Raw genomic sequence first — 25,420 nt, 5'->3', positions numbered from 1 at the left:
CGTCAGGGGCTCGAGAAGATACGGGCGCGCGCTCATGGCGCGCAGAGTGTCTTGCGGTGGGTTCCAATTGGCGAATCTGGATTCCAGCACTATGGCCTCGGATGAACCGGCCCAACGGCAATAGCCATGTCTGAGTAACGCTCTCTCGGTTTGGGGGGAAATGAATCTTGTCGCACGCACAAAGGACCGACCCGCGCGGTGCACTCCGCCACGTGCCCGGCAGATTCTGAAGCCAACCAAGTGCGCGCTGCGCCCTCGTTAGACCGAGTCCTGGTGGTAGAGAGGCGTAATCATTACTGCGTAAGAACAAAGATGGGGGATACGTGACGAGAGCAAGACCATTCACAAAAACATCCGATATCCAGAGACTTAGTAGCATGAACTACGCTTCTTGCTGTGTGTGTTCAGCTGCCAGGGTGGAGTCTTGGTCCTGCACTATTCCTAGTCCAGTACTGAGGCGACCTGCTGGAGCTAGGGATCTTGTGATCAGTCGTTCCTTATTGGAGATCGTTGGGAATATTCTGCCCATGATTACCACTGGGAACTAGTAGAGTGAGATCGCGTGTCCTGACAGCTAGTGTTGAGAAGATGCCGCTTAGAAATCGTGCTAACTTGTGCTATTGGGCATTAGGACCGCCTGCTAAGCACCACCAAGACGCGGCACACGTGGAGCCTTGGGTTGTTTAATTCTTTTTCTTCTGGGTGCGAATTGCCTCCCAGTGATTGTACATCGTATTCGGATGACCACCTAAGACGCAAAGGAGTCTTTCTTAGCCAGTAATGCAGTCGGGGGTGGGTGCCAAGCTGTTGACCTACAGATCGTGGCATGACAGCCAATCGTGAAATCAGGACCTCGATGGACGAGTAGAAGTCAGGCTGCTGAGGTTCTGGTAGACACACTAGTAGTTACATACTAGCTGATAAGCAAGATCAAGGATCGGCAATTTAGTGCTGGAGCTGTGGAGAGGGAGTGACCGGGGTGAGGGGGCTAGAGTTGTTGGTGGGTTGGTGGGTTGGTGGGAGGTTGAGGAGGGAAAAGCAAGCAGCTGGGAGAGTTAACCGAAGATGGCGATCCTTGACGGGCAGCCACACTGGCGGGCATTCCCCACGTTGTTGGGGATCATGCCATCTCCGCCTTCACCTTTGTTTTGACCTTTTCCCCAAGTTCTTGGGATAATCTTGGCCGCAAGCAGAGCTCATGATAAGAGACAGACTAGATTGTCGTCTCGTATATCTCCAGATTGCTCCCAGTCCGTCCACAACGCAATGCTCTGTGTCCCGCAAAAGACCGTGCAATGATTACCTCGACGCTGCAGCATGTGAAAGGCCAGCCAAGCGGTCACCCCAGTTCTTGCAATTCTTACGGTGTGGGACATACCTTGATTACCAGAAGTCGGCAAACTGACAAGAGAAACCAAGACCTCCAAGTCAGAGATCTAGAAGCCTCTGAGCTCGGCTCTCGCCAGAGTGTACTTGCGCAAAGCCGAGCGGCCTGTGCGGGGACTAGCCGGGGTAATGTGAAGCTATCGCGACGCCAATTACGTACTCCTGCTCAGCTACGCCAGCATTTTTGTTTCTCTGCACCGCAAATACATCATACAACACGATGTCTTGTTGGTATGATGGACTGCCGTGGAGGAAGAGGGGAAATAGAGGGAGTCCGAAAGGACTACAAGCACAAGCGATGCTGATGAACCAACGATTCCCACCGTTGGCTCGCTTGCAATGGTTGCTATTTCCGCCCACTATGAGCAAGAGATCGCACCCCACAGGGATCATTTACTAAGGAAGATGATTTTACGGGGTTAATGGCAATAGCCGATCGACATACGCCGACGCCTGCGTGCAGCACCGCCGTTAGTGCGACCGATCCGTACGTGAGATATATGAGGATCTATCTAGTGAGTCGACTAGTTCTGTAGCTTCGATCTGTCCTAACAGGCATGTTATAATTTATTGGACAATTGGAAGAATGAAGAGGTGGTACAACAAAGTGCCCGTCTCAAACCCTTCCTTTCGGCGTCAGATCAGAACTGTGCAACGCCTCAAAATAGGACAATTTCTGCTTGACTAACTAACTATCCCCTGCGCCTCTACGCTGATCCAATCCCAACACCGATCTAACGCAACAGCATTACACCTAAAAACAGCTACAGCTCAACGAGACCAGTCTTACAAAGTTCACACTATATCCACACAATAATCATACCCGTAACCTATTTATACACATCCAACCCAGAAACAAAACCCCTTCCAGAACGAGTAATAGTCCCTCATTCCTTCAGCGGATCATGACCCCAGTTCTTCAGCGACCGATAGCTCTTACTATCCGTGTTCTGCTTCGCGGTCTCCTCCTGGGCCAGATGCCGCTTGCAGTATGACACCACCCTCCGCATATGATCGATGTCCTCATCCGAGTACTTCGAGGCATCTTTGGACGGGTTGCCTTCGAGGATGTCCACGATTTTGCGACCACTATCAAATGCGGGAAAAGACACACTCAAGCTCAGCATACATGCGAAATTACACGCAGGGCTACAAGGATGATCCCTGACGCAAAAAGAAAAAAAATGAGAGGGTGCGGCTTACCTCTCATGCCCGATCGTCTCGCCTGACTCACTGTTCTTGCTCCAGCCGGAGGATTGGGACTGTTCCTCTTGGAGCCAATCGCGGAGCTCGTTGGGAGTCATGTTGACCAGCTCGTTGAATTCGCTGGGGTTTTGTTTTTTCCCGGATCAGCGCTACTTTTATTGGAGTGGCTCGTGGGTATGTTGGTTTTAATGCTTACTCGATAACCGTGTCCCTGCTTTTAACCATTTTGGAGTTGGTTTATTGGGATTTTTCTTGTGTGCTTGGGGACCAGAAGTGTGGTTGAATTACCAGCTGTTTTGTACCTTCGGCTGGGTGGGCGTGACGTCACCCTTTTCCGCGAACAAACACCGGCGTCATCGTGTGTATTGCATCTGAGCTGGCTGCAAACGCGGTCGGTTCCGAGATTCTATCAGAGGATTCTGCGGAGAATTACTCACCAAGTTAGGCAGAGTTCGATCGACCTCGAGTTTGGTTGAATTTTCGTGGTTCGGGGTAACTCGGTTACCGAGCGAACCATTTCTAGGTAGCCTCGAAGGCAGATAATGCAGCATAACATGAATACGCTGTGCGCTATAAAGTCCCTCATGTTCAATTGCGAGTATGCCTACAAATCCACTCATCCTCCAACAATTCTCTCGCTGAGCTACGCCGAGCAGGGTCCCACTGCAACATCTTCCGCACCAAGCGCAAGAAATCGGCCTTTTCCTGCCCTTCAAGGGTCGTTTCCCTCTGCTCAAGCGATATTGGTTCTTGCAATGGAATACCAGCACAGAATTCACCTGTAATGCCAGACGGGGTCAGCAAACATTGAACGTTTCACGGTGGAGATTACCTTACCTTCATCAGAGAAGAACTTGTGCTTTAGTCTGCCTCGAGCAAGCAGACTGGGTGGAGGAGGTCCAAGCAGGCGAATGATCTCTGCGAGATGGGCCCTACTTCGATACGTCTGATATTCTGGGTCGTATCCGGTGAACAGGGATCCGCCTTCAAACACATTCCAGATCTGTGAGAAGAGAGAACGTCAGAAAGCTCGCACGCAGCCAGGATCATCAGCGTCATTCGCTTACCATGCAACCAACATTCCAGATGTCAACACTATACGTCCACGGGGCCTCGAGGATCACTTCCGGTGCCCGATAAATATCAGGTTGAATATCCTCGAGGTGCTCAACATCACCAGGCATAGCTGAGCCAAAGTCACAAAGGACCGGGGCACCCCATTCCTTAGGCATCCCAAGCTCCCGGGATACGTAAATGGTCCTGCCATCAAGCTCTTTCCTCGGACAAGGGGTCTGAAGCTCTTCCTCAACAAAGTCCTCAAAGACAGAATCATCACCAATGCCGAACATAATATTGTCGGCCTTAATATCTGATAAACCTGAAGCGTAAGCATCACGAATTAAGGATCTCGGGGCACTCAAGGGGTATTGTTGGTAAATATACCAGTATGTATGATTTGGCATTCCGTATGTAAGTAATCGAGCGCCAAGAAAACGCGCTTGAGAATGAATGCCAGGACAGGCACAGGTAATCTTTGCACCGGATTACGATGCAGAAAGGTCAAAGTACTCTCCCATAAAGGAGGATGTACCAGACAACGATGCTTATCGCCAGGTCCATCAATATCGAAAGAGTCAAGTAACGATCTAACAGCGCCACGACCTGGGTGGCTTTTCGAGCCCCTCTCTATACATCTGTACATGTTGAGCTCGTCATCCAATTGCTGTCCAAGAGATGCAGATGTGATGTAGATCTTAAGGGTAACATATCGACGATAACTTCAAGTTTGGCACGTGAGCAGGTTTGTTTTCAAACGGTCACTCTCATTTACGGCAAGGAATGCTCACTTCATATCCCGCGCAAGCCACACAGTCGAGCTAGCTCCGAATCCCAGTTTCCCGACAATTTGATATTGTTCCTTAAGAATCTCACCTATCCGAGCAGGATAATAACGAGAAGGAACATAGTCTGGCATAGTCTCTTCTTCAACTTTTTGACTGAGAGAGATCGGGAGGAAATTCGCGTTGGGGAAATTGAGGGGCTTCCATGTCCGTCCAAGCCGAGGTAAAGATCGTAAGAACGACGGTAACATTATCGAGAGCGATGCGAATGCACCTTTCGACTATCTTATCTGAAGCAAACAGGAATATGAAATGTTATCAGCACCCTGCGCTGGTACAGATGATGTAGATGGCAAGGAAGCAAGGTACCTTGGGGAAAGGAGGACGTGAGGATCATTCTATCACGTGATGCAACCCAGCTGCACGATCATCTGAAGGAGAGCAGGGACGGGAAAAGAAAACAACCTCCGCGTAGCAGGTTCTGCACGAATGTGACCTGTTAACCAGTCAATACGTCTGCATGCTCAATACTCAGAACGATTCTTTAAATCAAGCAGGCGCTTTCAAGCTCTGGCTTGAGCATACCGATTCAACGGTGCTCAGGTCATTGCGCAATCCGCGTGAAAATGACAAAGATGACCAGTGGAATTTAAGCGCTCGAGTTTAACCTGCTAGACATAATAAGGCACCGGCTCAACGATCCCTGTAATCTACCCATCAATGAGAGCTCGACAGCAACCGCCGCTATACTCTAGTATCATTGAGTTCTCTTGCGCAAACCCAGGCACTATGCTACATAGGCTTCATTGGTTGCGACCACCTTTCGCCGTCGGAGCGCGCTTTGTTCCATCATGTGTGACTAGATTCAACACATTTCAACACATGAGATCCACCCAGCGGCTGTTCGAATGCCAGAGGCTCTTCGAGACAACCCAATGAAAACAGCCGGTCCGGTTCCTCTTGCATTGGAGACTTGCTCTAACCGCTGAGTATAGTACATCTCGTCATGGGCATGGGCAATGTTCTCAGCATTTAAAGTCTCGCAACGTCCTCGCACTCAGCATCTGTGGATCACTAACTTTGCGCATGTCAGCTCTGAACTCTGCTTTCCCTGTCTCAAAGTCATATATAACTCTCTCCTTTTTAGCAGTTTGAAGCACATTCGTCATGTCTAGAGCTTTTTCGACCGCTCGTCAAAGTCTCGCGAAATGGCTGGGGTACAATAAAGAGCTACTGCCTAGTGACTTCAGGAATGCCGCTGAGCGTTACTCCGAGAACGGTGCTGTGAAGGTCTATCATAGATTTACTGATACCTTTCTCTCTGCTAACTCGCGATTAGAAAGTCGGCAAGATCGAGTCCATTGAGATCTTGTAAGTACCACTTCAGATTCCTCCTAGGTACTTAATCACTTATCCATAAGCCATAGGCATCGCAACGACGGCAGCAGCCCTGTACACCAGTCTCACTTCAATCGAAACGACAAGGCGCTGGTTATCAGTGCCCGCATTACACCGGCTGACGGTAGTCGACCTCGAACCCACCACATCTATGCAGATGGTACTGGCACTATCAAGAAAGGCGACAAGCGCGAGTATTCGACGTCTTCCGGTCACAGAGCTTAAGCATTGCCTCTAGAGAGAATATTTTCCAATCACACAAGGCAATATGTTGACAACTCTGTGTTGTTATGTTCTAGTATGCTGGGATCGGAGGGAGAGAGGTGATCATGTCTGTTTAGAAATTTTGTATTCTTAGCACTCTATACATATCGTCACAGTGGGCTATTTGTGTGGGTTCTTGTCTTTCTTGGTGCTGTAGCTTGTCTAGGCACGCTACAGAGAATAGACACTACTACGATCTCTATTCAGATCAGTCCACATCAAAGTGTGCAATGTATATGAAGCCATATTGTTATTTCGACCTTGACTAACGCCTGCCCAATAAAAAATATGAGCAGATAACCAGGAAATACCAATTTTTTGGGCTTCCTAAGGTATGTGAGGCAAGGAAGAGCAATAATTAACACCTATGAAATGACCAATCACTGCTCCTGAGACACTAGTTGACCTATGATCCACTTTCACATACAATATGCGCATGTTAGATGTTCACCACAGTGTATCTGTCAAGAAAAGGCCCTCATCGCAGAGACAATATGTGGTGGCTTTGATGGTCCCATAGAGACCAACTTCGTTATTAGTGGAATAGGTACAAAAGCATTTATCCTCGGGTGATGCTTTCGCGATGAGATAAGATTATGGTCCAGCAGTCATGTGCTATACCCAACATTGCGATAGACTCTACTCGAATCAAATGTCAGAAGCTCAGTCATGCCTTTTTTACAGAGATTGGGACAATAAACAAACGCATCGGAATGGTTGCATAGAAATACGAAATTGTTCCGTTGAAGCCGAAATATGCATGCACTGAATGCTTGGCCATCAGAGCACCTTCTTCTTATGCAAGCTTGAACTGACATTTAGTGCAGAGATCGTTTCTCCTACCCATTAAGCTGTTCCAGTGCGAATCTTTTGCTTTGACATGAAGTCAAGTCCACCAACTACCCGTGTAGGCGTAGGTGAGGGATATTTGAGTTGGCGAGGAGATGATGGTGGAGGCATACGTCGAGATTGTTGCTCGGTTGAGTATGATCACCCACATATGGATTATTGGCCCCTTCGTTGCGGGCTTTGATGCCTCTTGATGCATCGGTTCTTCGACATGAGACCACCATCCATAGACTAACTTTCGCCGGGAATAGGCCCGAGGGATAATTGCACGCTCTCATCCGTCCTAGCCCAGGCGAGTATGCCGGCAAAAGACAGAACGCAGACGGTCTACCGAAAGCCGCCGAGGGCAATTCCGCACCGCTGAATCTGCTTATAAACGAGCTCCTTGGCGAGGTAATCTTGGGTGGCATCAATAATCGTATCAAGCTCATCAACACCATCGAGACCTATCTCCGCCAGTCCGTTTGGCACATCGAAGCGAAATAGGCGGCTTGCATCATCCAGCTCGGTATGTTCCCTGATGAACTTATTCATGTCCCTCTCCGTATCGACATAGTCCTTGGGCATCGTCTTGATCAAGCCGAGCATCGACTTATTGAGCCGCTTGATCGACGGTACGCCGGTTCCAATCGATATCAGACATTGGATCTGGCTATCCAACGATCCTGAAGGCCAGATTCCTCTGGCTTCTATCCAGACCTCCCGCACCGGGTTATTCGCTTCGGTGGTACTGTTGTAGAACTGTCGTCTGCTGGGGCCGATCGGAACGGGGTCGAACAGTGGTGGTGTGGACATACTCGCTTTCCCTGCTTGCCACACCTTCGCGGTCTTAAACAGCTCATTGGAGCAATATTTGCTGGGGTAGCTCGTCAAGGGGGCAGAGTTTCGTTTGGATCCGTCGTCTGTAACGCAGGCAAAGCTTCGTCGGGTCAGTCTTGCCAACTTGAAGAGAATGATCAATTCGACTGCATGCTTACACTCTGCACGAAGTATCAATGTCCCTCAGAAGCACATCGTCCTCATACCCAAGCTCGTGAAGAATTGCTTTCATCGCCGATTCCACCCTTCGTCCATCGTATTTCGACTGCCTGCACAGGTTGCTTGTGAAAGGGATATGTCTTTTGCGCGCGAAGACGAATTTCAGGAGTCGTCGGTAAGCATTGATACACTGGTCGATGTCCATCTTCAGACGACCTAGCATAATCGCGATCAATCTATAGTAGTTTAGCTGGCGACCGATGCTGCTGTGCAGTTATTGCGCAAGATCAGCTTACCCGCCCGAGCCCGAACCTCCGATGAGATCAAAATAGTCGCATGGCCGCGGCGTATTCTCGCCATCAATAGATTCCATGATGTGCTTGAGAATATAAAGTGAAGAGAGGCTCCTAACTCCCCCGCCATCAAGGCTGAGGAGACTGATGTTGCGCTCCACCATCGATACAGTCAGTGGTTGTGTTGACTATAGATGTAAAGTCAATTCGAATGCTGTTCCAGATTCTTGAAGTCACTCATTTCGGGAGCTTGAACGTCTAAATACGAACAGAAGGTACAATAAAGATTTTCGGTCAGATGAACCGCCTCATGACCCCGCGACGATGACGCAAAGTTGCTAATCCAATGAAGCACTATCGGGGCTGTGATTAATGCAGCCAGTGGCAGGGGAGCTCCTGGTGACAGCATTTCCGACCCGGTGGGATGATCGACACTGTCAATGCGGGCTAGTGGCAGGTGTTCATCGAATGGCATTGACGCCTCGTGCCTCGGGCATGTCAATTGGCGATGCCCAAGCCACAGACACGGACTGTCATCGTTAACTCTGATTAGATGAGCTTCTCCGTGTTGGAGGCTCCTGTGTCGCGCTTGGAGTTGAAAATCATAGGCTGCCATGGCCGCCACGTAGGGACGCTTAGCGCCATCAAGCTCCAAGGCCGGAATTTCCAACTATCATTGGGTCTCGGATGTTAAATATCCTTCTGCCTGAACTTACTCGATGCTGTCCACGGCTCTGTGTGGGAGCGCATCATTCGTCTTGTATGATCTCGTGTGACATTTAGGCTTGAAGGCTCGAAATTTACATTCCTTCCGCCTTATAGCATATTCAAGATCCAGCATTAGCATGAGACTCATCAGCCCTGAAGCACCAGGCTCTGCGTTATGTGTGATAATTGAGGGGCCTTCTTTTCGCTTGTTGTGGTGGGAGTGATGGTCTTCGCTGCGTCCTTTGCGATAGCTCCGACTGGCTTCCTGTCAACTATACCAGGACTGTCAGCAAATGATTCTTATCAAAGAGATCAAGAATATCTTCAGATACAACATTAATAGACACTGATCGAAAATGGACGTATCGGGTTAAAGATTCAGACAGCGAAGGGGAGGCGGAGAGAGAGAAGAGCTCGGAGAGCTCGGAGAGCCTCCGACAGGCGGGGTATTTCGATCCTCTCCACCCTCACCTTCACACTCTATAGAAACTACCCCACGATCCCCACCCAAGCTCTACTTTACTTCTACCACTTCCCTTTTACAACAAACCATCGTCCAACCACCCAAGATGGTCCTCGCCAAGCCCGAAAACAAAACTGTCCTCAAATCCTTCGACCTAACCGGCAAAGTCGCCGCCATCACAGGTACAACAGTATCTCCATCCCAACCATCCACCTCTCTCTCACCAACCAAACAACAGGCGGCGCCCGCGGCATCGGCCTGGAAGTCTCGACAGCCCTAGCAGAAGCAGGAGCCGACGTGAGCCGCCTCCACCCCCTTCCAAACCCAACACCATCCCGCCCGCTAACAATCTCATTCCCCCCAAAAAAAGATCGCAATAATCTACAACAGCTCCTCCCCGGAAACCGCAACGACCCTCGCATCGACCCTGGCCTCCGCCCACAACATCAAAGCCAGCGCCTACCGCGCCGACGTCTCCGACCAAGCCTCCATTGCCGCCACCATCCAACAGATCGCCACCGACTTCTCGCGGCTCGACATCATCGTGGTGAACTCGGGGATTGTCTCCAACGTCCCGGCGGATGAGTACACGCCTGCCCAATGGCACGAGATCATGAAGGTCAACCTCGACGGCGCCTTCTGGACCGCCCAGGCCGCCGCGCGGATCTTCAAGGCCCAGGGCCATGGGAATGTCATCTTCACGGCGTCGGTCAGCGCGACGCTGGTTAATGTGCCGCAGAGGCAGGCTGCTGTATGTTCTTCCTTCCCCAGAGTCTTCCTGTGATGAGATCGGAGTGAGCTGGACCGCAGCTTGGGAAATGGGCGATCCAAGGGCTGCGCTGATGAATATGTCTTCGTTGGGACCGGGCTAGTATAATGCTTCCAAAGCGGGCGTCGTGCAACTGGCCAAATGCCTGGCCGTCGAGTGGGTGGATTTCTGTCGTGTGAATTGCATCTCGCCCGGGTTCATCGAGACGGATATCTTGGACATCCATCCGCAGGAATGGCGGGAGAAGTGGTTTGGTATGATCCCGGCGCAGCGGATGGCGGACGCTTATGAGTTGAAGGGGGTAAGCTCTTTTGCCCTTTTTGGATGCGTCTTGTAGAACCTTGAAGCAAATGCAGATGCTGACAGGATTCGTTGGGGTTGGTTAGGCGTATGTGTTCTGCGCGTCGGATGCATCGAGTTATATGACTGGGGCGAATCTTGTGATTGATGGAGGGTATACGCTTCCATGATGCATCCAACGGAGCCGGAAGAGAAGCGAGGATGTATGGCTCAGGTATTATACTATCTCATCATCTTCTTTTTTTTTGGTTTTCTCTTGGTCATGAAATTAAGGTAAGAGGATGCAACAACTCTAGTCTAGCTATACAAATATACGTATACATGGATATCATAACAGTCCGACACCGAATCTCGTCTACACCAATCTGAAACACCTCGTGATATAGTCCCGCATCAAGCACATACATAGTCCGAAGTTCCAGGTGTATTCTTAATTCTCAATTCCCTACCGACCATCAAAAGTCTCATTGCTTGTTGACACCGCTCGTCGTCCCCAGCCACTGAAGAGCCCGCCCCCATTGGCAGGCTCTGCGGGTGCTTTGGATAAAGGTATACCCAGACTAGATGATGACCGGCCCAGGAACGAGAGTCGAGCTTCTGTGTTTTGGCCATTTCGCGAAACCACCTTGCGCAGTGCGTCGAGCGCTCCCTTGACCTCCTCGAGTTCCTGGCGTGCCACTGCCTCGGCTGTCTTTGCATTCACCAGTTCCAAAAGCAATGCATCTTCCGCGGCCGGCTTGTTGTTTTCCGTCGCCAGGACTGATTGCAGCCCCAAGCTGCTCGACCGCTTGTTGAATGTTGTGCTCTTCTGGCTCTTCTGCGAATTCGTACGTACCAGTTTGAGTTCTCGCAGACCCGTACTCGTATATCCTTCGCTTGTGTCGCTCGTGGGAGATCCATATGATTCCGGCGGAGTATCCGAATTGCGGGTCTTGACAGTCCGCAGCTCGCGCACCATGCGTTCCAGACGCTGTCGCTCCCGATAGCTATCTTGGATGCGGCCACGGGCTTCGCGGAGCTGCTCCCGCAATGACGAATTGTCTTTGTCAATCTCGTCAATACGCCGGGTCAGGCCTGAGCACCGACTGGCCTCCGTGGCATGCATCTCCTTCCATCGCTTGAGGTCATCACGAAGTTGTTGCTTGGTCTGATCCATCGGAACATGCTTGGCAGATTCTACCGTGGCGAAGCGTGCGTCTGCCTTATGGACCAGGTCCATTGGAGGCTCATCGCTGGTTTGTTTGATGTACTGCAGCATTGACTTGGCCAGCGCTTGGTCTTCCTCGCGTTCCTCTCGCTCTTGCTGCAGCTCACGTGTGAGATCCGCATGTTGGCGCTGGAGATCGCTCAGAGCCATCAAGAGATCCTCGATCTGGGTATGGAGATCACGATCTTTATGTTGCGACATTGCAGATTTTGCGCGCGGCTTCGGTACGTCCGTCGATAGCTCTGTCGGTGCTGTGCTGGCATCGGATATCGATTCGACCGAGTTAAGTGTGGATGTCATGCTTTGTTTAGACGCCGATCGCCGGATAGCCGCGCTAGCGGCGTTAGGGTTGAGATTAACCGACTTGGTGGAGTTGTGGGAAGAGCCGGCCCAGAGCCGCCCCAGGAAGCGTGAGGCCGTTGCTTGCATCTGGGGAAAAGAGATACCGGTCGGCACACCCTGGGATTGATTGTAGCTGGCTTCTAAGGCTTGGAGACTTTCTTTCGTAACCAGCGACGTGAGTGAGACGAAGTCGTTAACGAATTCATCTGCATGGCAAGCGTAACTGTATATCATTAGTTGAAACTTCCAAGTATTCATGACAATTCACATACGTATCCCAGAGACTTCTCGACAACAGAAGCTGCATGACGTCCTCAAACTCGGCGCAAGCCATTATCTTCTTTTCGTTCCGCGTCATGAGTGACAGAGCCACGCGCATCAAGGTCTCGCAAGCTCCCTCGAGAAAGATCACATCGTAAATGCGAAGAAGCATTGGAAGAGGGCATGCGACTGCGAAAAATGATAAGAACCACTGCGACACATAGACAGGCTCCACGTTGAGCGCCTCCAAGTGTGCAAATAATCCCGGTCGTAACCGAGACAAGAGGTTCTGGAACTGATACACTCGAAGATGAAGGCCCGAGAGGTCTGGGAGGTAGCAAGTCCGCAAGTCATAATGATCCATTAACCTGGAGCCATTAGTATTGAAGCTAGATTTCCGTGTGGTGGAGTACTTACCGCACAAGCACGCAGAATGCTTCTGCATCCGTCATGTGCATAAGCAAGGGACCAACGACAAAGCCTAGCCCTTGGCAGTAGCCGATCTTCGTGTCGTAGAGACTGAAACATTTCAAAACCCGACCCAGCATCTGCTGTCCTTCACCATTGGGGTCACGAAACATCTCCACATTGGGGAAGCTACGCCCTATATCCTTGCCGATCAACCCTTCATACGGACTTGTTTCGCCACAGAGCCTCTGATATTCTGATAACAAGGTCGAGTCTCGAGCACCAGCCAAGCTGGGCCACACGACGCCGCGGAGTGGGGGAGGAACACCGCTTCTAATCTTGTTCGAGGTCAAGGTTGGAAGGCGCTGGGCTGTCTGTGGATAGTCCGCGACCAAGGCTGCCCAGAATTCCAACTCAGTCATAGGCGGAGGTGGTAGTTGCGAGTATCGGAGGGACGACCGGGGGTCCTCGTCGATCAGGCGCTTGATCTGATGCAGGGACTGAGATCGAGACGGTCTTTGCGACACTTGCTGTGCATGAGTCTTCTTTGGTAGACCCGATTTGGGATTGGTCGCCAGGGCATTGTTCTCCTGTTCAAGACGTGCTAAAAGCAGAGCGGTTGACTGGCCCATGTCAGTCTGTGAGTGACTCCCACAGCGCATTCTGAAAGACATACCTCGTCTGATCCTTCACAACGGGGCTCCTGTTCTTCCGTCTTCTCCAATTCCTCCCAATCCACCGCATCTTGTCGATCATGTTCCCCACTACTGCGGCGGGATCGAGTCGAGCTGGAATCATCGCGGTATGCAACTGGCTGTAACTCGAATGTTTGTGGGTCTTGAATCGGTGTGGTTCTTGCGTCAGTCTCTTCGTCGCTTGAGTTCCCGCTTGTCGGAGTAATTATGTCGATCGGTGTGGGAGGAATATTCAGTGTCCGCCAGTCGGGTTGTGTGTCTTCTGAATTGGAAGTCAATGGTACGGTGACCATTGAGTCGGTGTCATGCGACACAGTGTTTGTCGAGTCCGAATGGACGTGCGATGGAGTGTTATCGGAGCTTTCTGAGGCCATTATGATTGTTCAAATTGCGATGGTGGATGTCGTTCAAGCAGTCCGCTGGCACATTCCTCGAAAAGATCTAGCCGTCAGGGGTGCTGATAGGGCGAGGGGGGTTGTTGATGAGCGCGACAAGAACGGTGGGGTTAATTCGAGAGCGAGACGCGATAAGGAAGATGAGCAGTCGGGAGAGGGGCCGTCAATGGCGACAGCATATCTTGCGTGGGTCGAATTGGCGCTTCTGCTCCGTCAGTAGAGGTGATCACCGCCTGTGCTCGTCGTTTGGGTGATCTGAACGGGGGTCAGATAAATGATGGGAAAGGGAAGGCCAGAGGGGGGGGGGAAAGAAGAAGAGAAAGGGAGGCGGCGTTATTTTGGGGGGTGAGAAGAGAGGAGGGGAGGTTTCAGGGTCGAGAATTGGGGAATCAAGTGAGCAAGAGAGTGAGTCGCGATGAAATGGTTTAGTGTTAGTGTCGGCCACTAGCAACGCTGACACTCTTGCCTCCTCTTCTCCCCTCCCCCCCTCCTCCCTCTTCTAGTCTACCATTTGCTCAGGGGCCGCCGTCGGTTTTTGAGGGCATCCACCGAGCCTCGCCCCGTCGATCGCTTGCCAATAATCACCCTATCGCCAACAAACAGCTAGACAACGAAGTACTCCGGTTGCTTGCTCGGTTACCTCCATTCTACAGTGTCTCTGTACTATGCACAAATTGTCTAGATGTCGCGAACGATGGGAATCTGATGTCTGATATCTGTCCGCATTGTGAACCATGGAAATTGCCTGATCTAACCCGGAACTCCGTTCTTTGGTCGAACGGACACTAGTTAGCTATGAACAATTTTCGCCTTATTAATTATTATTATCTTGTATGACGCTCTTCCAGGTTCCCACCAATTTATTCGGCAGCCGGTCGATCCAATTTCCAAGACCCGTACGACTGCAGACTTACTCAGTATCATCACCTGAGCGATCGATCCACTATGGGTTCGCTAGCACTGCAGATGACGGGCAGAAAAAGGGAACAGGGGACGCATAGACACCGATGATTCGACAAGAGGGCCCAATCCAACATCAAACACTCGACTGCGACATCGACCGCAGCAGGTTGGCTACTTATTCTCCAAGGATTTCCGTACCTATGAAGTTAGTATGTTGGTGTGCATTCCACATGATGCTGACGGAAAGGACTGGAAGAAACTGCCCCTGAATGTAATTTTCAAACATGGCCTGACGCGTTTCAAGTGCCCGAGCGAATATAACATAGCACTTTGGTTGGAGGATTGCTGGAAGCTGAGTGGTATGATTGGCCTTGGCGGCCTTGCTCTAAGGCTGGTTACAGTACGTTACTGCCGAGCTCTTGTCAGGGTCCGAAACGTCCACGGATTCTAGAAGGCCTGCGGGTGATTCGGGCCAGAACCAAGAAGAGTATGGTGGCAAGACCAAGCAAGCTTGGTGTCACGACTCACAAAATGCTGTGTCTGTTAATAGACTATTCAAGGTCCACTCTGCAATGCTGTAACTTGGACTGTATGATGGCTAGTCAAGTGAAGTCACTGCACATCGTAGAAAAGCAATGACTCAAGACATCGACTGAAGCAAAGGTCAACACATATTTTGGCCGCGGGGGCCACTCAGCACAGTACCCGCGAGATAACGAGTCCTTGCTCGTCAACATGTCAAGAATCCACCAGAACCATTTAAATCCCCAGACTCCAGGTATCACTATAGAACTTATCTCACATATAAGTGAGCATATACTAAGGTAGAGTTGATTGAATTCAGCAAGGGGATAGTCTGCTGGAACTATAGTATGACTATGTGTATGTATGTAGTAGCGGGTGGTGGTTGTCCAGGGTGACTCACTCCAGCCCCGAGCTGCCAGCTGTAGTTCAAGGAAAATCAACCTTCAAGAAGAGAAAGAGATCGAATCTCGCGTGGCACTCTTCAATAGATAATAACAATACAAAGCATGATGCCACTCCCGAATCCTCGCTTTGTGCTAAGAATAACCAACGGTCAAAAGTCAATGACGAGTTTGTTTCCCCTCCCCCGCGCCTGAGCCAATGGTCCTTGCATGTTTTGGTCGTACCTTCCGCTTTAGGCCCGAGTGTTTGGGATTTACTCTTTCGGGTGAAGCCTGCGCCACTCGTGGGGCGGACCAACCTTGATCCGCGCCGGTCGCTGTTCAGTTTCTTTGAATCGCCGCTCAGTCGCAACAGCGCGTCAACAAAGAACGACGACAAAACTACTAAACACGGCCGACAACAAAGGTAACCAGCGGGGGGACAGGTTACACCTTCATACAACACCCGACTATCCCCTCTTGTATATCAGATAGCCTCCACCGGCGAGGTCGATTTCACACTAACTAATCTTCTTCGTTTCTCCTGTCTTGTCACTCTTTGCCCTCCTTTCCCCTCGTTCACTCTTTTACACGCGCCCCGAGCGTATTCAACCCACAATGGACGATTCCATGGTGGAGTCCGTCTTCGAGGACGATGGATCCGACTTCGCCCCCGAGCCAGCTCCTGTATGCTGCAATCTGTCCCAAGCTTTCATTCGACAAATACTAATCGTTGCGTGAACGGTACAGAAACCCAAAGCCAAGGCGGCGCCCAAAAAAGCGGCAGCTTCAAAGGCAGCGCCTAAGAAACTAACCCAAACCAAGTTGACGGCAAAGTCTGCATCCAAAGCAGCACCCAAGAAGCGGACCAAGCCCGACAGCGACGATGAAATGGACGACGCCGACCCCCTTTCCGATATCGACTCTATCATGTCTCACACCCCTCCTAAGAAGGCCAAGAAGGCTCCGGCCGCTTTGAAGAAGGGAGGCAGCAAGCCTCTTGCCGACGTTGAGAACGAGTCATTTGGAAAGGCTGACTCCGCTGGTGATGATGTCGCCATGGACGCATCCGAAAAGTTCCAGAGGGTAAGACTTGATGATGTCTACTGGAGAAGAAGCAGCGCAGCTGATACTTAGTTTTCTAGCTTGATCCGCGCGAGCATATCCTCAAACGTCCGGATACATACGTCGGATCCGTTGAACGCACAGAACAGATGATGTGGGTTTACAACTCGGAAACGGATGGTATGGAATTCCGCGAGGTCTCGTTTGTTCCAGGTCTCTACAAGATCTTCGACGAAATCGTCGTCAACGCCGCCGACAACAAACAAAATGACCAAAGCATGGATGAGATTCGCGTGACGGTCAACCGGGAAGCCGGCGAGATTAGCGTGTGGAACAACGGCAACGGTATTCCCATCGAATGGCACAAAACCGAGGATATGTACATTCCGCAGCTCATCTTCGGTAACCTCTTGACCTCGTCTAATTACAACGACGAGCAACAGAAGGTCACGGGTGGCCGGAACGGTTATGGTGCTAAGCTCTGTAACGTGTTCTCCACCGAGTTCGTACTGGAAACACAGGACTCACGCCAAAAGAAGAGGTATAAGCAGATCTGGACTAACAACATGTTGAATTGTGGAAAGCCTAAAATCACCGATGCGAAGGGAGAAGACTACACCAAGGTCACATTCAAGCCTGACTTCGCCAAGTTCGGAATGACGGGCATTGACGATGATTTCGAGGCGCTTGTCAAACGTCGTGTTTATGACTTGGCTGGAACAGCGAAGGTGGCCGTTAAGCTGAACGGTACCCGCGTTCCCGTACGGAATTTCAAGAAGTACATGGAAATGTACACCAAGGCTATTAGGAGGGAGCGCGGCGAGGAGGGCGCGGGAGCCAAAGATGAAATCATCACCTGCAGCCCGGACCCTCGATGGGAGGTCGGTTTTGCGGTCTCTGATGGCTCCTTCCAGCAGGTGTCCTTTGTCAACTCCATCGCAACTACCCAAGGAGGGACACACGTGAACTACATCGCGGATCAGATTTGTAGTAAGCTCGCCGAGACTGTCAAGAAGAAGAACAAGAATGGCGCCACGCTGAAGCCAGCCCAAATCCGCAACCACATCTTCATCTTCGTCAACGCCCTGATTGTCAACCCGGCGTTCACCTCCCAGACCAAAGAACAACTCACGACCAAAACATCCCAATTCGGTAGCAAATGCGTTCTCGATGACGACTTTTACAAAAAGGTTCTGAAGACAGAGGTGATGAACAACATCTTGCATTTTGCCCAGCAAAAGGCCGATCAGATGCTGAAGAAGACGGACGGTGGCCGGCGCAGCCGCATGAACAACCCCAAATTGACGGATGCCAACAAGGCTGGTACTAAGGACGGTCATCACTGCACCCTGATCTTGACTGAGGGTGAATCAGCTAAAGGTCTGGCTGTGGCTGGACGATCAGTTGTTGGCCCTGACCTGTTCGGTGTGTTCCCGCTTCGAGGAAAGCTGCTCAACGTGCGTGATGCGTCTTTTGATCAGATCTCGAAAAATGCAGAGATCCAGAACATCAAGAACTTCATTGGTCTTCAACACAAGAAGGAATACACGGACACCCGCGGTCTTCGCTATGGTCACTTGATGATCATGACGGATCAGGATCACGACGGTAGTCACATCAAGGGGTTGCTCATCAACTTCCTCCAAGCCCAATTCCCCAGTTTGCTAAAGATTCCTGAGTTCCTGATCGAGTTCATTACTCCCATTGTCAAGGTGTGGAAGGGTGACCCCAAGAATCCCACCAAGCAACGGTCCTTCTTCACCATGCCAGAATATGAGGTGTGGAAGGAGGAGCACAAACACGAACGCGGCTGGGAGCACAAGTACTACAAGGGTCTGGGTACCAGCACCACTGAAGATGCCCAGGTCTACTTCCGTGATCTCGATCGTCACTTGAAGGAATTCCACACACTGCAGGATAATGAGGCTGGGCTGATCGAACTCGCCTTTTCTAAGAAGAAGGCGGATGAGCGAAAGGAATGGCTTCGTCAATTCAAGCCTGGAACGTTCCTCGACCACTCCGTGTCCAAGATCACATATACCGACTTCATCAACAAGGAGCTTATCTTGTTCAGTATGGCGGATAACGTCCGGTCTATTCCTTCAGTTGTTGATGGTCTTAAGCCTGGTCAGCGCAAGGTCTTGTACACTTGCTTCCGTCGCAACTTGAAGAAGGACATGAAGGTTGTCGAGCTTGCTGGTCACGTTTCGGGTATGACCGCGTACCATCACGGTGATGTTTCACTGCAACAGACCATTGTCGGTCTAGCGCAGACCTTCGTTGGTTCCAACAACTTGAATGTCTTGGAGCCTAGCGGTAACTTCGGTAGTCGTCTTCAGGGTGGATCTGACTGTGCTAGCGCGCGTTATATCTACACTCGACTCTCTCCGTTTGCTCGTCGTGTCTTCCACCAAGCGGACGAACCTCTTCTGACCTACAACGTGGATGACGGAGCTACGATTGAGCCGGAGACCTACGTACCCGTTGTTCCCATGATTCTCATCAACGGTGCTGATGGTATCGGCACAGGTTGGAGTTCTTCTATTCCCAACTACAACCCAGAGGATATTGTGGACAACCTGAAACGAATGATGGACGGTGAACCCACCAAGCCTATGCAACCTTGGTTCCGAGGCTTCACTGGTGAAGTTACCGACATTGGCGGCGATCGGTTCAAGTTTAGTGGTGTCATCAAGGAGACCGGGGAGAAGGAAGTCGAGATTACCGAACTTCCTATCCGTACCTGGACACAGGACTTCAAGGACAAGCTTGAAGACATCATCAAGGCTGAGAAGACGCCCTCTTTCATCAAGGACTACAAAGACTACAACACTCACACCAAGGTTCATTTCGTCATTCAGCTGGACGAAAAGAACATGAAGACTGCATTGTCCGAAGGATTGGAGGAGAAGTTTAAGCTTACAAAGACTATCGCCACCACCAACCTGGTCGCTTTCGATCCCGAAGGGCGGATCACGAAGTATGCTACAGTCGATGACATCCTTAAGGAGTTCTATGCGCTCCGTCTGAAGTTCTACGAGCGACGCAAGCAACACCAGCTCTCAGAACTGCAAAAAGACTTGGACAAGCTCAGCAACCAGGCGCGCTTCGTTCAGATGATTATTGACGGGGATCTGGTCGTTTCAAAGAAGAAGAAGGCCGTCCTTGTTCTTGAATTGAAAGACAAGGGTTTTAAGCCGTTCCCCAAGGTCGCTCAAGCCGTCAAGGCAGGCGAGACTGAGCCAGCTCTCGAGGATGAAGAGGAGGAGTCGGCCAACGAAAAGGAGGACACCAACAACCTCTCCAATGCCTACGACTACTTGCTGGGTATGGCTATCTGGTCCTTGACGCAGGAGCGCGTGGAGAAGCTCCGCAAACAAATTGGCGACAAGGAGATGGAGGTCGACGCCTTGATCAAGCTGTCCAAGGAAGACATCTGGAGACAGGACCTGGATGACTTCATCAATGAGTGGCGATTCCAGCTGGATGACGAAGCCCGTCGCGAGCGCAAGGTCATGCAGATGGGTCGTCGTGCCTCCTCCAAGTTGATGACTGCCGCTCGTGGACCTGTCGGTCGGAAGCGTAAGGCCGCCCTGGATGAGGACCCCGATGATGAAGACTTTGCTGCGCCGAAGCCCAAGAAGGCTGCTGCGAAGAAGGCTGCACCGAAGGGGACACTGCACAATTTCCTAAGCAAGTCTCCTACCAAGCCCGCTGCGAAGCCGATCGACGATGACTCCGACGACGATTTCTTGGAAGTCCTTCCTAAGAAGAACCGAGGTGGATCGTCGAAACCCGAACCTGTCCAGAAAGAAGAACCAGTGTCGGGTGATTCAGACATTGAGATCTTGCCCAAGAAGAGTCGAGCTACTTCCAAGGCCTCTACTAAGGTAAAGTCTGAGGACCCTGAAAGCTCCGAAGTCAAAGAAGCTCCCAAGCGTGGACGGAAGCCCAAGTCGAAGCCTGCAGACGATGACGACCTCGATGACGATGCCTTCCTCGAAATCGCCAAAGCACAGGCCTCTGAGGCTGCCAAGCCCTCCCCTAAACCTGCGCGGGCGGCTCGCAAGGCAACTAAGTATGCCCTGAGTGATTCAGACAGTGACAACGGAGATGACTTGTTGGGAGACGTGAGCAAGATGGTGAAGGGAATTGGTGGCACCGCGGGCGGGTCTACGTCGAATTCTCTCGAGCTCTTCTCAGAGCAGTCTGGGCCTGGCAGCCGCTCGGGACTGCAGACCAGCACCAAGCCATCCAAGGCCTCTCCTGACTTCGATGCGGACGAGACCGACTACAGCAAGTTGGTGCCCCAGGGCTCTCCCCGGCGGTCCCTTCAGGTGAAGTCCAAGGAACCGGCTACTCTGTTGGATGATAGCGATGAGGATGAGCCTGTGAAGCCAGCGGTCACTAAGGCGAAGCCGGCCGCCAAGGGTAAGGCTGCTGCTTCAACTGCTGCTAAACCGGCCGCCAAGACGCGTGGTCGCCCGAAGAAGGATGCCACCACCAAGACTGCGGCTGCAGCACCTACAAAGCAGACCACCCTGTCTCCAGCTGCGAAGGCCTATGCTTCGAAGCAGGCGAAGACCAGCGCCGCGGCGAAGAAGAAGCAGCTGGCGGATGATCTGTCCGACGATGACATCGATGCCATGGCCAATGACATTTTGGATTCGCCGGCGGCTCCCGTCAGTCGGCCTTCGCGACGCACGGCCACCACGAAGAAGAAGACCTATGTGATTGACGATGATGATGATAGCGATGATATTGGTGGAGGGGGCAATGACTCGGGAGATGACTTTGAAGACAGCGAGTGAGTGAGTGATGGAATTGATGGAAATTTAGAAGGGATCTTTCGATGCTGAGCGTCCATGGGAAGCCCTGGCCCCGTCATTTTTTCATTGTGTTTCTTTCCTACTTCTCTTCATCACAGGATCTATATTCTTTGTCTATTAATAGGATGTGTTCATAAATTGCAAAGGGAGAGATGTCCTGCGGGCGTTTTTGTTTATAATTGGGGGGATCTTGAGTTGGAAGCAATGAAAGCAGAACTGCAAATTGCCAAGTGCCAATATTCCAAGCACTACGTAGTGGGACCGTAAGGCTGCCACTGCACACTGCAAGCACGAACCTGAAGGAGTTCTCGAATTCTCTTCTCGTCCGAGTAAGTTCAGGCGCCGACCGACCGGACTTCAGGCCGATCTCCGGCAGACCCACTGAGCTAGTGTGGCCTCCAGCGTCATCGTCTTGTTCCTTCGGTGACCCGCGGATCCTCTCAAATTCCCAAATCCTCCCAAATCCCTCACTTCTAACAGGCGGACTATACTGCCCCTCCTGGATAGTCTAAGGAGTTAGGAGTTAGTTCCCTTCTCTGGCCATCGAAGAAGTGGATCTGGTGGGTCGGAAGGATGTGAGGTCGGCGTTCATCCGGTCTCGAGCCACCTTTTGCTCTCAATTTCTCATTTCTTCTCACTTTCCCATTAATCAGCATTGTTGCCTTTAACTGTGTCCATGTCGTCAAGGTTTGTCACTCCCTTTCTCTTTCCAATCCGTCTGGCCATTCCGCTTTTTGGTGCTTCTATCCCACCCGCAACGGTTGCGTCTGTTTCACTGACTCTCTCATGCAGGCCTATCTTCAATATCGACGCATCGGCCACGCCGTGCGCAGGCAGCTCGAAGAAGAGTATCCGGGCTTTTCCCGAGCAGAAAAGACCGATGATTTGATCGGCGGCGATGTCACGAGCAACGACACCCAGCGGCACCCACAGTACAGTCAATTGCCTGGCGTGCAGCTGAAGGAGATTGTCGACGACGATGGAACCACCTCCTCCATTCTCCTCGTCGAATGGGAACACGACCACGACCCCATCAATCCACGCAACTACAGCCTCGCCGCGCGGATCTCGGCGACCCTGCTCGTGACTGCGCTGGCGTTCGCTGTGGGATGTGCGTCGTCAATTGAGTCAGGGGTCATGCCTCAAAACGCCGCTGCGTTCCATGTCAGTGATGTCGTTGCCTCTTTGGCAACGGGCATGTACCTGCTTGGGTTCGCCGCTGGGTCCATGGTGTCTGGTCCTCTGTCCGAGGTCGTTGGCCGCAATGCCGTGTACACGGGGTCTCTCACCCTGTTCATGATTTTCATCATGGCCTCTGGGTTGGCGCCGAATATCGGGGCGCAGATCGTGTTTCGGTTTCTGGCTGGCGTGTTCGGCTGTCCTCCGTTGACTTGCGCCGGAGGGACCATCGCTGATCTGTGGAATCCGTTGGAAAAGACACTCACCTTCCCTCTCTATGCGATCTTGTCGTTTGGCGGGCCTGTGCTCGGTCCGGTGATTGCATCGTACATGGGCGAGGGCACGCTCTCCTGGCGGTGGACCAACTGGATCATCCTGATTCTCTCAGGGTTCATCTTTGCATTAATCCTTCTGTTGCAGCCGGAAACGTATGGCCCCATGCTACTCAAATGGAAGGCGCGTCATCTCCGGAACCTCACGGGCGATCCGCGCTACAAGTCCTCCATGGATCTCCAGAAGACCGCGCTCCTGTCCAGAATCAGCAACGCATGCATCCGACAATTCAGTCTCACCATCCACGAGCCCATCATTCTGCTGATTTCCCTCTATATGACCGTGATCTACATCGTGCTGTTCACCTTCTTCGACGGCTACACCTACATCTTCTCCGACATCCACGGCCTCTCGCAGGGTCTCACCAACATCGTCTGGGTCGCGATGTACGTGGGGATCTGCCTCGCGGGGTTATTTGTGCCACTGATCTACCGCTGGACGAAGCGAGAGTTCAAACAAGCCGCTCTTGCGCCTTCGTCATCCTCATCATCTGACAACGACGAACCCATCGACCCCAACCCGAACAACCCGCACGAGCAGCAGCAACAGCAACAGCAACAGCCCCAACCCATCCCTGATGAAAAGCCTCACCACCACCACGCCCCGCGCCCCGAGAACCGGCTCTGGTTCGCCATGATCGGCAGCCCGTTCATCCCCGTCAGCCTGTTCTGGATGGGGTGGACCTCGTACTCCAGCGTGTCGGTGTGGTCGCCGATCGTGGCCTCGGCCGTGTTCGGCTTCGGCACCATCACGGTCTTCATCTCGTCGTACATGTACGTCATCGACGCGTACGACATCTACGCCGCGTCGGCGCTGGGCTTCATGACCGTCTCGCGCTACTGCGCCGCCGGCGGGATGACGGTGGTGGGCGTGCCGTTCTACCAGAACATGGGGGTGCATTGGACGCTGACGATCCTGGGGGCGATCAGTGCGCTGATGGTCCCCGTGCCGTATGGGTTTTACCGGTGGGGGGTGAAGATCCGCGGGTGGAGTCGGTTTGCGGTTTAGGTTACATTAACAGTGTGTGGAGGTTTTGTTGAGAGAAGAAGCTGCATTGGTGCAGTAATCTGGGGCCGTGGATGGTTGGGGATTGGTCGGTTGGGTCGGGTATGGTTGGCTGAGGGGCGGTCCTCGATCTCCGTTTGCTTCTTTCTGGGCCTTTTCCATGCCTCTGGAGGCTTGAGGGCCTTCGCGCCGCTTCTTGTCGCCTGCGCCTGGCTCATTCACTGCGCGGTCCTTTTTGGGGCAGAGGTGGTTTGACTTTGTGGGATACATCAAAAGTGATACATCGGTTAGATACTTAGATTGATAGATCGGTACAGTACACATCTGGATAGATGGCATAATGTAATTAGAAGGGATTCGAATATACACAGATCGAATACAGTGATCATGGTCATGGTAAGATACTAAGTCCGTCCCTCTGGGAAACTAGAGACATACATGAAGAGGAACACCTGCATATACTACGCCTATGTACTGTAACATCTAGGCACCTAACCAGCACGAAGAGAACTAAACCCCCATCATCCCAACAAACAAAAAAAACCCCCCAAAGGACGACCAACCCCGCAGCATCACAAGGCGATTAATATGTCAACTTCTGTCCTATATCTGTCAACCTCATCCGACAACAAACAAACCAAAGCCCAGAAGGGACGATCATCCGCGCAAGTTACCAGAATCTAGGTTTTGCAAAATCCGAGTTGGACCGAGAAAAGCTTGTTCGACCGTAGACAAAGTGGCAAAATAATGTTGCTCTACACGTGTTGGATTTACTGCTGTAGACGGCAGGGCTACGTACCAACGGGGGGCTTTTATACTGGGATGGGGGAGCCTGGTTCCGGAAAGGGAAGGGGGAGTAGGAGGTGGAGGCGCATTACCGGGGATGATTCCGGTGCGTCTTGACATGGTCGATGTACAACCCAAGCTTAAAGGTTAGTGGATGGGGTTGGCGGTCGGTCAGCCAGTCAGATAGTCAGGTTTGCGTCTCGGGGAGTTTGGTACTACATCAGCACTGCAGGCAGAAGCATATAGTCTAGCATATAGCATATACTGGTGTGGTGTGCACAAGGGGCCAAATGGGGCTCGGGTACAGCGGAAGAAGACAGTGAATGCATGATGGAGGGGGACCACTAGTGTGTGTGCAAGACTCAACCTGAACCTACCTTGACCTCGCTTTTGGCTTCCTCGTCCATGCCGGTGAGGAATAGGTGAATATTGGAGGGGAGGGGGCAGATGGGTCTGATTTCTCTGCAACAATTTCAACAATTTCAACAATTCCAAATGGAGGCACTATGTCTTCCGTTTCTTGTCTTTTCTCCTTTTTCTTCACTGTCTTTTTGTTTTTTTTTTTTTTTTTTTTTTTTTTTTTTCAATCTCCCCCAAAAGGATGGCCCAAAACTCAACTGAAATCAACCCCCCCAAACAACAGCTGAACCCA

At 51.5% G+C, this 25,420-nt stretch overlaps 8 protein-coding genes across 8 annotated transcripts; 4 read left to right on the top strand and 4 right to left on the bottom strand.

Annotated features, from left to right (window-relative positions):
• Positions 1-2,204: 2,204 nt before the first annotated feature.
• Positions 2,205-2,844, bottom strand: BO95DRAFT_441385 (DUF3140 domain-containing protein). Its single transcript, XM_025586165.1, has 3 exons — positions 2,789-2,844; positions 2,590-2,712; positions 2,205-2,475 (listed from the first exon to the last, which is right to left on the bottom strand). The coding sequence occupies exons 1-3, from the start codon at positions 2,815-2,817 to the stop codon at positions 2,274-2,276; spliced, it is 354 nt and encodes a 117-aa protein (XP_025443766.1). The 5' UTR covers positions 2,818-2,844; the 3' UTR covers positions 2,205-2,273.
• Positions 2,845-2,998: 154 nt separating this feature from the next.
• On the bottom strand, positions 2,999-4,871 carry BO95DRAFT_87178 (putative protein kinase). Its single transcript, XM_025592295.1, has 6 exons — positions 4,803-4,871; positions 4,440-4,723; positions 4,036-4,370; positions 3,660-3,961; positions 3,430-3,595; positions 2,999-3,371 (listed from the first exon to the last, which is right to left on the bottom strand). Exons 2-6 carry the CDS (start codon positions 4,682-4,684, stop codon positions 3,181-3,183), a joined length of 1,239 nt encoding a protein of 412 aa, XP_025443765.1. The 5' UTR covers positions 4,685-4,723; positions 4,803-4,871; the 3' UTR covers positions 2,999-3,180.
• Positions 4,872-5,600: 729 nt separating this feature from the next.
• BO95DRAFT_430531 (uncharacterized protein) lies at positions 5,601-6,056 on the top strand (the record flags this gene model as incomplete). The annotated part of the gene is made up of 3 exons (XM_025584963.1): positions 5,601-5,723; positions 5,773-5,804; positions 5,861-6,056. 3 exons carry the CDS (start codon positions 5,601-5,603, stop codon positions 6,054-6,056), a joined length of 351 nt encoding a protein of 116 aa, XP_025443764.1.
• A 1,015-nt stretch (positions 6,057-7,071) lies between these two features.
• On the bottom strand, positions 7,072-8,483 carry BO95DRAFT_87203 (uncharacterized protein). Its single transcript, XM_025592296.1, has 3 exons — positions 8,219-8,483; positions 7,922-8,158; positions 7,072-7,863 (listed from the first exon to the last, which is right to left on the bottom strand). The coding sequence occupies exons 1-3, from the start codon at positions 8,377-8,379 to the stop codon at positions 7,272-7,274; spliced, it is 990 nt and encodes a 329-aa protein (XP_025443763.1). The 5' UTR covers positions 8,380-8,483; the 3' UTR covers positions 7,072-7,271.
• A 1,009-nt stretch (positions 8,484-9,492) lies between these two features.
• BO95DRAFT_451997 (SDR family oxidoreductase) lies at positions 9,493-10,625 on the top strand (the record flags this gene model as incomplete). Its single annotated transcript, XM_025588120.1, has 5 exons — positions 9,493-9,568; positions 9,625-9,683; positions 9,757-10,137; positions 10,259-10,456; positions 10,542-10,625. The coding sequence occupies 5 exons, from the start codon at positions 9,493-9,495 to the stop codon at positions 10,623-10,625; spliced, it is 798 nt and encodes a 265-aa protein (XP_025443762.1).
• An 88-nt stretch (positions 10,626-10,713) lies between these two features.
• Positions 10,714-14,053, bottom strand: BO95DRAFT_481016 (putative GTPase activating protein (Evi5)). The gene is made up of 4 exons (XM_025590180.1): positions 13,350-14,053; positions 12,683-13,296; positions 12,277-12,633; positions 10,714-12,227 (listed from the first exon to the last, which is right to left on the bottom strand). The coding sequence occupies exons 1-4, from the start codon at positions 13,740-13,742 to the stop codon at positions 10,901-10,903; spliced, it is 2,691 nt and encodes an 896-aa protein (XP_025443761.1). The 5' UTR covers positions 13,743-14,053; the 3' UTR covers positions 10,714-10,900.
• Positions 14,054-15,962: 1,909 nt separating this feature from the next.
• BO95DRAFT_410467 (DNA topoisomerase 2) lies at positions 15,963-21,689 on the top strand. The gene is made up of 3 exons (XM_025584181.1): positions 15,963-16,258; positions 16,322-16,657; positions 16,717-21,689. The coding sequence occupies exons 1-3, from the start codon at positions 16,190-16,192 to the stop codon at positions 21,445-21,447; spliced, it is 5,136 nt and encodes a 1,711-aa protein (XP_025443760.1). The 5' UTR covers positions 15,963-16,189; the 3' UTR covers positions 21,448-21,689.
• Positions 21,690-22,251: 562 nt separating this feature from the next.
• BO95DRAFT_359544 (MFS transporter) lies at positions 22,252-23,985 on the top strand (the record flags this gene model as incomplete). Its single annotated transcript, XM_025582449.1, has 2 exons — positions 22,252-23,394; positions 23,533-23,985. The coding sequence occupies 2 exons, from the start codon at positions 22,252-22,254 to the stop codon at positions 23,983-23,985; spliced, it is 1,596 nt and encodes a 531-aa protein (XP_025443759.1).
• Between the last annotated feature and the right edge of the window lie 1,435 nt (positions 23,986-25,420).

This window comes from Aspergillus brunneoviolaceus, assembly GCF_003184695.1.
Source record: "Aspergillus brunneoviolaceus CBS 621.78 unplaced genomic scaffold BO95scaffold_22, whole genome shotgun sequence".
In the NCBI taxonomy this organism is placed as follows: Eukaryota; Fungi; Ascomycota; class Eurotiomycetes; order Eurotiales; family Aspergillaceae; genus Aspergillus; species Aspergillus brunneoviolaceus.
The sequence above is the reverse complement of the archived record's forward strand: the minus strand, read 5'-3'. Positions and strand labels throughout refer to the sequence as shown.